The 11,388-nt window shown below is 49.5% G+C and overlaps 1 protein-coding gene and 1 non-coding gene across 2 annotated transcripts in view; both read left to right on the top strand.

Annotated features, from left to right (window-relative positions):
• Positions 1–3,015: 3,015 nt before the first annotated feature.
• Trnan-guu (transfer RNA asparagine (anticodon GUU)) lies at positions 3,016–3,089 on the top strand. Its single transcript has one exon. It is a non-coding gene; the product is annotated as a tRNA-Asn (tRNA).
• A 2,321-nt stretch (positions 3,090–5,410) lies between these two features.
• LOC125941074 (uncharacterized) overlaps positions 5,411–11,388 on the top strand; it is a 28,724-nt gene continuing 22,746 nt past the window's right edge. The window contains exons 1-3 of the mRNA XM_049658000.1: positions 5,411–5,724; positions 7,859–7,940; positions 10,672–11,015. Of these exons, the coding sequence (XP_049513957.1) occupies positions 5,411–5,724; positions 7,859–7,940; positions 10,672–11,015 (740 nt within the window). The remainder of the gene's footprint in view (positions 5,725–7,858; positions 7,941–10,671; positions 11,016–11,388) is intronic.

Raw genomic sequence — 11,388 nt, 5'->3', positions numbered from 1 at the left:
TGGCCACGAGTTGGCCTCTAAATAAAAACCATAGGTCACGCCCCTCGCGAGGCATGTAACTTTTGTGGGCGCACCCACCATGGTTGGGCCACGCCCAATTTATTTTTCGGCAACATCGACGTGGTGCGGAACTGAAAGGCACCAACAATCTTGACCGCCGAAATAAAACACGCACAACGTACTGTCATTGGTGACGTAATGAGCATCACTATCAAAAACAAAGCGCCGACTTTCGCTGGATGATGCATATATCTTCTTAGGCTGTGATGGCCCCACAACACGGTTCATTGCCTGCATTGTGGCGACGTAGCGCACAGCCATTAATTATCGGCACGTCACTGTAGCGGCTTGCAAGGCGTCGATGGGCCGTGGTGAACGGCGGTGCTGCGTAGTGCGTAGTGTTTTCCAACGACAACGTATCGCAGCTGTCGTTTGAGATGGCTACTCTGTCATCGGTGATGTATCGGAGCCGCAGTGCCGCAAACGCGATCAGCGTCGAGAATCGCTCGCTTTTCTAGACCCAGTGCGATAGCATTTCTTCATCACAAGCACTGCACACTGAACAGTTGCAACACCTTCCTCCGTTCGAAGTCTAATTACATAACTGCACACAAGAGCCCTCAGCCGCCAAATTGCGATTGCTGCAGCGTCGTTACGATATCCATCTGCGATCGCTGTTAGCTTAGCAGCAGAGGCAATCGGCAAGCACCTTGGAGTGAACAACACACTCAAATTCTGCGTACATACGCACGGAGGCACCTTCACTGGGAACGCGATGACAAGTGAGGAATTGTGTCGCTGGGCAGTACGCTCTTCTTCGAAATGCATCGCGGAGGCTTCGCGCATGCAGATAAACTGGTACATGTTGTAGCGAGAGCTACATTGGCCGCATTCTCGCCGTTTCGCTGTGGCCGGTGGCCGCACCGCGAGCTGAGCCGTTGCCTATGAACCGCCGCAGCTGGCAGCGCCGCTCGCCGCGCAATCTAGCGTCGTCTGCTCGAGTTACCGCGGCGCGGCGATACGCAGCCGCCGCCTCAGTTGTGTTGCAAGCGTTCGCCGCTTGCATCTGGCATGACGTCAGAGGAGGAGCCGGTGAAACCGCGTTGTAACAGAGGAGGAGCCGGCGTTGCATCGTATATAATGAAGGGGCGGCTCGGTGGAATTCGTCGGCAGATATGGAAAGTGAGTCGGAGAGGCTGAAAGAAGCCAGGCTTTGTCATCGGAACGAAACCAAGAGGAGGCAGCGCGCTGAGCAGACGGAGGAAGAACGAGCCGCACGCCTCGAGAAGCGTCGTAAGTACGACGCGGCCAAGCGGGTGGATTCAGATGAGGATAGCACCCGAAACGGGTTCAAGTCACTGGACAACAACCCCCTATCCTCCCGCGTAATCGACCATCGGGCCGTCTTTGTGGCAATTGAGAAACAACAAGATGAGGACTTTCAAAATAAATGCGTTACACTTTAAAAATTTCAAGTCTTTAATGCAACCATAACGTAACGAGAAGTAACAACCAAACCTAAACACTCAGATGTTCGAAGCTAAACGATAAAGATGTAACCATAGAGAGAACCAAGCTAAACAATAAGATTAACCGTACCTCTCGCTACGCACACCCAGGCATAACTGAGTTAAGCCACAGCCAATTTTTTACTGTGCTGCGTCACTACGGACCCTAGAATACCGTACAGATATTTTGCAGCGACAGCTGTTGCTACCGTCTCTATGGTTAGAGTCTCGTTTCTTGTTGATTAAGCGGCGGCCTTAATAGCCTCAGTGATGCGCTTGCGGTGAACAGCCTTGCTGCGGCGTTGCGTTGCCATTCCTCTAATAGACAGGAAATGGACAAATCATTGTCATGACTGACTTTATCGAGAATAGCACTGCACCGCCCCTGGTGACTGCTCACCGTATTAACTCCCTCATGCGTGCGACCCTCTTGAATGTATCCGCTTGTGAGCTTTCGCCTCACTGTCGTCACTCGGGGCCAAAAGTACAAAATTTAATAATTCGCTCGATCTCCGTTTGTTATCAGAACTTTATAGTATTCAAAACGAAAAACAGATACTTTAAGAAATAAAATATAAAATGTGTGCTACTTTATATGTTGCATTTCCACGTATGCGATTAGGGAGAGTGTAGGTGCAAGAATGCACCACATGTGCCCAATTCGCATTCGACGGAGGATAGAAAGATAATGCCCGAAAGAGGAGGCACGCCCTTGACGCGCCCGAGAAAGGCGTGGCAAGCGGATCATGGCTGAAGTCCCTATACCTTTGGAAAAGTACCGCCATCCTTTGAACAACGCCGCTTATCTCTCTCCTGTATCTCCGATTGGCCGATGATAGCGCGCGCTTTCACTCCTTTATATTGTGTTCTTTTTTTTCCGCCTCAGAGCCATGTCGAAAGTCACTCTGCGCAGCCGCCGTCGCTGGGGGCGGCGCCGAGTGACTGAATACGCTTTCGAGGGGCGCCACCGTCGACTTGCTTTCGCAAGCAAAAAGTAAAAAAAAAAAAAAAAAAAAAAAACAACATTATATATTGCCCTATACGCTGCATGAAACTTTTTTTTGGTAATTGTTTGAACTAAAACAATGGCACGGTATAGTTGGCCCTAGCCGTGCGTAAGAGCTCATGCAATTCAGATGTGTAAACGAACCTATACTATTAGCAAACTAATCGCACTTCAAAAATTACTCTCAGTGAAAGTGTACAATTATGAAATAACAACATTACAGTGCTCTCAATCCGCTAACATGTACGGTATCATTGTTTCTTCATAACTTGGTTCAATTTACCCAAAATTCCACCATCAGGCACACCGAAAGAGCCTCTGAAAAAGGCGCGCTCGTTCGATGAGGGAAATAGTGCGTGCAGAGATGAAACGTCGAAAGCCTCCCTCGCCTCTGCGAAACTGAACTAGCTTCAAAGGGGTTATGAATGTACGGAAAATGACTTCGCTAAATACTTACCGGTAAGCTATTTCTAACTCTTTTACGCCACATTGAGACGTCCAGCCTCCGTGGCGCAATCGGCTAGCGCGTTCGGCTGTTAACCGAAAGGTTGGAGGTTCGAGCCCTCCCGGGGGCGGAAGTCTTTTTTTTTTTCTTTACCAATACGGTTCAGTTTTTACAACCGCCACAAATATGAGAAAGTGGCACCGTCTAACCCCTGGCTGGGCTTGGCAGCTCTGTTTGGATGTGTTTGTTTGGGTACTCCGGCGCTCGGCTACGGGAGAAGGGCTGCGCAACGGTGTTTCCCGCACTTTTTTTTTTTTTTTTTTTTGCAGGGGCTGTGTTATGAGGTGCATTATTTTGCTGTGTGTCGCCGTCTCTGCCGCGATCTGCGTCGCAATTACTGTTGCGTAAGGATGATCGTAGCTTGCAGCAAGTGGACCTAGGTCTTGCGAAGGCTGCCGGCAAGTGCTCCGAGCAAGCGCCACTTTTCCAAATGCTCCGGAGTCTGCAGTCTTGCAATACACAGGCGGAAACATTGAGCGCAGGAGGCTGCACATCATCCATTCCACTTGGCCCTTGCTAAGTGAGATGGTAAGTGGAACCGGCTGCACGCCATGCATCCCACTTGGCCCTTGCTAGCCCGTTCACACGGCTCATAATAAAGAGCGCGAAACTGGAACGCTGGAGTACACGCCTTATATACATCACTGGCTTGGACCGTAGTAATACGTTGTGCAGCTATATTGATTCAATGCTAGGGGTTATGGCGATTTTTTTTTTTTTTTTAGTTTCTGCTCACGTCAGTTCGACAGTTCTCAATGTCAATTCTTTTATTGCTTCCTCTCAAAGCTTTCTACAATTGCAAGATCTCCCAACTTCTCTTAGTATACACAGCTCCCGATTCTTCGGCAACATTAGAAATACGCTTAAGTTGCGTTATGTGCGCGTAAAAACTTGGAGTACGCTTAAGCGTCGCTTTGAGAGTGAAACGCGATAGCGTTATTGGATGCTGTTGACGCAGACAGCACCACCATATTTTCTGCGACATGGGGTCGGATCAAAATTTAGAAAGGCTCTGTTTTCAACATTCCCCTCAATGTTGCCTAGAACCAAAGTACAGCGAAACACCATCAGAATTGGAGGACGCCTAAGCTTCACCTTTAAGAGTGGAACGCGATGACATTCAGAGATCCCTGGCTGCTTATCAGGCTTTTTTCTCGTATACTCAAATTACAATCCAACGCTATCACGTCTCTAGGCTGTGGTTTAGTCGTACTTTACGATTTTTCTGACGGATTTTACTTTGAGAAATTCAATTTTTGTTCACTAATGCCTTGCGCCACGCGAAGGGCCCACCCGGTCGGGGTGGTCCGGGATGATGGGGTTCGGCATGATTATTTCCGCCAGACGCCGATGCTTATGCCGACGCCGACGACGGATTTTCTGCGACACGGTGCCCTGAACGCTTTCGCGTTAAAACGATCCACTCCATCGGGCCTTCAACCCCGTCCAGCAAGCTTCAAATAGAATCCATCCGGCCTGAAAAGCATGAAACGTTCGCTCCGCGTCGTGCGACGGATCGGACGGTGTTGACAAAATATATTAAGCACTTTAATGAAGTCATCGTCATCATTCTCTCAAACTTCGTTGCGCCATTTCACGATGAACCAACCGTTATCTGGCAAGCCTCTCGATCCCCAACCTTTGCTTCGCCTTGCTTTTCCTCCTACAATGGCGCATACGCACTGGGAAGGATTGGCCAAGATTTGTATGGTGTTAGAAAGTTGTTAATACTAAAATAGGTAAAATCTATACTTGTAATGAAGAAGAAACTGTTGAGCGTTTTCTTCTTTCTTGCCGACGTTCTGACCCCTCGCTCAAAAGCTTCCGTGAACGTACTTTTCGCATTGCTGCGTTTACAACAACTGTTGCAAATATGGCGGCTGCCACAAGCTCATTGAAGCAATAAGGCATATTGCCGTGCCATATATATTGGTGGCTGGCTGTGCTGCGATTTAATTTTCATGTCGTGTGTGTGTGTGTGTGTTTTTAGATAGCTAATTTTCTTGTAGTCCCACGCCAATTACGTTGTTTTTTATTTTGGCGCACATTTTTACATTTATTGCCGGTAATTTCGTATTTTGACGAGTGGCCGATACCACTCGTCAGCAGCTAGGTGTCACGTGTAAGGAAAGAACATCATCTGTTACATCGACTGTACTTCTATGCTCCGATTCTTGGCCAATTGTGGATATGCACCATTTCAGTTGATCATCATTACCTACCTTCGTTTCTATTCAACGGCCCGCTTCACCGCCAATGTCGAGCTGTGGGTATGCCCCAATATTTCGAATCAGCGTCGACATTCACCAACCAGCTGCTCACGCGCTCGCGGCATACCGCTGACCGTTAGTGTTAACGCTTTCTGCGCACACAGGTGCTCTGCATACAGCCATGGAGGAAGAGCACGCCACCACTTCACCCGTTACCTCACCCGTCACCGCAGCCGCTGCCCCGGACGCTGCCGTCGCCCCCACCACCGCCGCCACCGCAGCTACCAGCGCCGTGAGCGAAGCTGCACTCTCGGCGTCCTCTGAAGGGCATGCCGCGGAAACAACGACCACCGGTGCCGGTGAAAGCTCTGTCCGTCGACGGAGCTCCAAGCACCACCGCAAAGGCGGAAAGAAGCACCAAGAGAAAGCGCAGGCATCGGACAATGACCAGTCACAGCCACGGCAGCCACAGGAGCAGCTTAGTGGCGTGGATGGGTAAGCCCTCGACCCCGGGTGTCGACACCTATTCTTGCCCCAGAACGAAGGGCAGCCGCAGTGACGTAGAGTGTAGGGGCCGCCAGCAGCCTCGTAGCCGCTGGGAACCCCTTTCTCTGTAACAGTCTGTAACATTCCAGTCCGTTTTGTCCTTCCGCCGTTTACGCGACGTCGTATTTTCGAAATTTAGAAGCGAAAACTTGAAAGCAGTGGCCAGAGAAGATGTAAATGTCTTGCTGTGAGGACAACTGCTCTTGAAGTATGTGCACCCATTCGCATAAATCATAAACGCCCTCTACCTTATGACGAAAACAATAAAAAAATTACACTATCTTCCCGTAGGGGAATCCTGAGTAGTATGCGAAGCAGCCATGGTGTCGACTCAAGGTAGCTTTATCAGCTATATAAACTTGGACATGCAGCTGCACCAGCTACGCGCAGAACTGTTTTCGACGCCGTCGGCGTTTTGCCCGCGTTCGCACCGAACGCGCGCGGCGTTGGTGACTGTTGCCGGTGCCACTGGGGCGCCTACCGTCGCGCCTCTAACCTAAGCTGCATCGCATTATCGCGCGCGGAGCCGCAGGTGTTGCCATTCGTTGCGCAATCCGGAGAGGAGAGGATCGGAGCGTCGGAGAGGAGAGGAGGAATGCCGAGAGCAGAGCAGATGAGACAAGCAGAGGAGGGGGAGGAGGATGCGCATGCGCAGTAGGGGTGTGGACGCCGCACGGCGGAGTGAGTGAGGGAGGGAGTGACATAGCCCCGACCATAAGATGCTTCGCATCTAAAAAAGAATGACCTCCTTGGGTCAAACGCAGTACCAACACTGCGTGCCTTTGCATCGGCGCCAACCACGAAAGAGGGCGAAAGAGGCAAACAAAGCGTTTCGCTTCGAAATGTGGGCTACAGGTGGTGTACGCTCAGCGACGCTTAAGACGGCCAACGTGTCCTGGTGGCCGTGGTAATGGGTCACGAATTCCGCTCGCCTCCTCACATGAGAGTGACAGCTCCATTTCTCGCTAGCTATCTGCTTCTATACGAATCTGCCTTTTGCTTACCGGCGCCCAGTGAGTCGGAATCTCGATTTCAGACTTTGGGTTGTAAGCGCCTTTAGCTTTGCTTGGCTGACAGGGAGCTCTGTATAACAGCGTGCCGAGTTTCTCGGTCACGTCCTGGCTGCTTCTATTGCTAGCGTTTCTTATATTACACGATTTATTGCGAAACTTGTGCAATGTATCCAGCCGCCCTTTTGCCATGGGACAGGGAGTCGGGAACTCAGTCAAGCAGAAGCACAGACTCTAGTTTCGGCCCCTCCTTTCTCGGAAGGAAAATAAGCTTACACTGACTGATTGGTTGGTTTATTAATGCGAAAGTATTATATGCCCCATTACGCGAAAGTCGGGTGTCGTCGTCGTATACCGAAAATGGCCGACGGCGCAAAGAGTAAGAACACGTCCAGAAATGCTCGCATTGAGGTCAAATTTGTCACAGTGGTTCCTGTAAACAATGGAAATGATTGGCTTTGATAAGAAATTAGGCAAATTTCGTTCTGGGTGGGGATCAAACGCGGGCCTCCGGGGTGCGAGACGAGCCCGCTTTCCCGACGCCATGGCGGCTGTACGGTTCTGGCTGATTAAAGGTGTGCCTAGTGCATGAGTCATTGCACACGTCACTTCGCAGCCATCTGGCTGAGTAAAGGTGTGGCCTAGATAGTGCGTGCGTCATTGGGCAAATGACGGCGCAGCCAATGGGGAGGAGGTGGCGCCACGTCATAAGTGTATAAAATGGGTGTATAAAATAAAAACGTTTCAACAAAGGGAGTATAATGCTGTCACATTCCCATGCGTAAGCAGTCTGAACTATCTTTGCCGAATTTTGATTGATTGATTAATTATTTAAATAATTAATTATTTAATTCATACGTGAATGCGGACCAACGCGACAGCTGCGTCGGTTGCTTCACCTTGCGTGAAATGTTTCCCACTTTGTGGAAGTGTTCTTCACATTTTCATTAGACATTTTATTGCGAGATGTACCGCTTACGCCCCGCCCTTGACTCTCGGCATCACAGTACATCGATAACGCTCTTTATTGTCCGATAGACCATCGCACTCATAGGTGCTCTCTACCACCGCAGAGTGACGCAAGCAGCTTCGGGCACGACGCTTGCGACGTCACCGTCCCAGTCATCGGACAAGGCGTTGTCGCCTCAGCCACCGGTGGGTGTCAAAGGCTTGCATTCTTAGAGTATGGCACTTTAGGCCATGAAGTTTAGTAACCCCACCTGGAGTGAAACGTTCCAGCCTGTTTTGCTGGCTGGAACACTGAGCTTACTCGGCTAGCACACAGGATTAAACAGTTCTTTATCTATGCTTTCACTCATCCTCTACAGTCATGCATTATCATAGGCCATCAAATTACGTCATGAATTTAGCAAGGCGGAGACGGCGCTCAATCGAATCCCAGCCATGGCGGCCGCATTTAGATGAGGGCGAAATGCAGAAAACACCCGTGTATTTGTATTTAGTCCAAATTATTACGGAGTCCCCCACTACGGTGCGCCTCATAATCAGAAGGGGGTTTTGGTACCGAAAACCCCATAGTTTAGTTTTTTAATTTTTAGGGCGGACAGTATATTTTGCTATCCAGGAAGGTTGTCCCTTGTTATCGACAACCGCCGACTATCGCATCAACAGCGAGAAGATTGCTTTAGGACCTTTTGCATTTTAGTATCAATGTGCTCATATACCGTACTTCCTGCGCTATGACGTATAAATCCCAGGACGGTCATACGTGTTGGTTCGTGTTCCTGTAACTTGGTGAAAAGAATTCACTGGCATGCAATTTAGAGGTAACTGCGAGCTCAATGCCTTAGCATTACGTCACACTTCTGTGAGGTCCCGGATCCATGATTTAAACCGCGATCACCACATTGCATAGTGTTGTTCATGAGCTCACTCGACACACAACCTGCCTCTTCGAAAGGGAAAGTGCAACTCATTGTGGTCTGGAGCAGACCACCGCCAGTTGCACTACACAGGGTGTCCCACGTACGTTAAACAAAAATAAGCGCTGCAACCGGCCTAAATTGCGCAGCCACACGATGGGAATCCTGTACAACCCTTCGCCGCCATTGCCGACGCACCCACGTGACCCAAATTAATACGTCACTAGTGCGCTGGTGGTAGACGACGCTATGGTAGGTTCTCGCACCAGGTAGGAACGGGCTTTTTTTTTACGGCTAGCGGTTACGCAATCTAACCTAACGCCGAATTTAGAGCTTTGACCAAAAAAAGTCATTCCCTGAAGACTGAAAAACGTTTTGACCAATACGAACTCGACTGGCACAGCCGAGTTCAAAAGTGCAAGTGTCTGTTCCAAGGTGACCGTAGTCACTACCAAATACACCCATCGTTTACACCAGTACTCGCGCACAACGTAGTCCGTGAGTCGTAATGGCCTGCAAGTAGGGTGAACTGACCGAAGAAATAGATATTTCGAATCTATGAAGCACCAGTTGTCGTCCTATAAGCTTGAACCGTTACGTGCCGATCCGGCGACCATTATCATTTTCTCGGCTGAGTTTCTGTTTGGGTTCAGGCAAGTTCCCTGAATATCAGTTCTGGTTCCTATTCAATGCCAGCCAAAATCTGGTCCGAGTACGTATTACGCCTTGGATTAGGCTCGATATATACCCTACCTCAGGCATTAATTTTCTGCAATCGGTGACGTAACTTCCTGCGCAGATGCATCATCTAATAAGGATATCTGGAGCAGGCACGGCGATGCTATTAAACATTGATTATCCCTGATACCAGCAAATCGAATACCGTCTGCACTAGTTAGTTCAACTAATCGATATCTGATATTACGCCGAGATTGAACATACACATTGGCGAGGATGCCATTACTGATTTCTTTCATACTACTTGAAATTATGCATACTGTATATGTTGCAAAATACATATTTATATTGTTTCTGATCGTGAGGTGCGGTTCTGATTTGTCTCTCAGAAGGTGCGCGTTGGGAAGCTGAGGTGACGCAGCATTCTCGCCGCCATTTCCACTGCATTATGCACATTTCTTCACGAACTGTATTTGTGAATCGCAAAAGCTCAAACGTACTCAACCACTGTTGAGCAGGTGGAAGAAAACACCCATATTTTCTTCAAATGCTGCACCATATGCCATTATATCGATGTATTTTGCCTGTTGGCAACAAATGAGGTTATCTCAACTGTCGGAAAGGATCCCACCGCCTCCACACAGGCCTCGAGCGTTTTTATAATAGTGCAGGATTACACTACAACACTGTGATTACCGCATGAAACCACGCCTTTGAAATGGGAAAGCACACCACTCAGCCTTTTAGGGGGATGGTAACGACGAAAAACAATGACAGTTGCGTAGAGAGCTAGAATGCTTGGCCAGGGGAGCGTCTCTTTCACCCGTTGCATCACCTCAAGAAGCAGCGTCATTGCCTTCGACAGTTGATATAGTTGCAGGTGATTTAGCGTTGTGCCTACTGACAAGGGGAAATTTCTGCTCAACGCTCCACCGCACAATGCTTCCGCGCTTGAAGTCGGAGACGCGCACTTCAGTACCGCGCGCCATCTGACGTACGACCTGTCCTACGAACAACCAAAGATTTTGTTGTACGAACAACCAAACCGATACCAACAGCATCTCGTAGATGTGTCACATACAAGCATTCTTTGTCGCACGTCGTACGAGCCGCCGCTTACTACCACGTGTATCCTGCTTAAAGTAAGTCGACATAAAGATTATGCTCCTGCTCAATCCGACACACATTTTCGGTATAATCAGTCTACATAAATTATCGGCATCCTACTCCAATCCCGGTCTTGTAATAGATCGATAGAATATGGATGAAATGAACAAATGAAATAGGTTGCTGGGTGCACTCGCTTGCATGGTGACAACCGGAAGGAGCCACAAGCGGCGGTCGAGGTGAAGAAAGCGTCCGGACGCGCAGGCGACGAGGAAAGGTTAGTCGTCCCGGAGCGCCGCGACAGTCCGCAGCCGACCGCCACCACAACCTCCGGACTGCTGGAGTACTGGCCCCTAGCCGCCACCATCGTGGTGCTCGTGGTGGTCATCCTGGTGCAGTTGCTGATTGCCGCACCTATCCGGCTGCAGAGGGCGCCTCGAGCCCACCGCGGGGATAAAGTCTGCGAGTCCGAACCGTGCCGCCACTACGCGAAACTGATCGCCGGCACCACGAACCTGAGCGCGTCGGCGTGCGACAACTTCTACGCGCACGTCTGCGGCAGGTACGTGCACTCGTGGCAATAGCGAGAGGGAGCACCAAATTTGTTTTAATGCGAACTAGTGTGTACTAGAAAAATGCGAACCAGCATTTGCCTCAATTTCTGGCTTCCTGAGGGTTCCGCAGCTCAGGGTTCCACCAATGGCAGTTTTGAGAGCGATCACGTGACACAAAGGTTGGCTGCCTTGAACCTCTCTCCTTAGTATTTAAATGAAAGGCGATGATTTTTGAGGTGATCTGCCTTTACTCGGCAGTGTATCGATTCTACTGTCCTACCTCTTAACCATCATTTGTTCTTCTTCGAAGAGAACATTCAATTATCCCCATGCCTCGCATGGATCATTTCTACCTCTTCGTGTACCTTACAGGAATAGGCG

The sequence above is a fragment of the Dermacentor silvarum genome, chromosome 10 (genome assembly GCF_013339745.2).
Source record: "Dermacentor silvarum isolate Dsil-2018 chromosome 10, BIME_Dsil_1.4, whole genome shotgun sequence".
Classification (NCBI taxonomy): domain Eukaryota; kingdom Metazoa; phylum Arthropoda; class Arachnida; order Ixodida; family Ixodidae; genus Dermacentor; species Dermacentor silvarum.
Note: the sequence above shows the minus strand (reverse complement) of the source record. Positions and strands in the feature narration are given on the sequence as shown.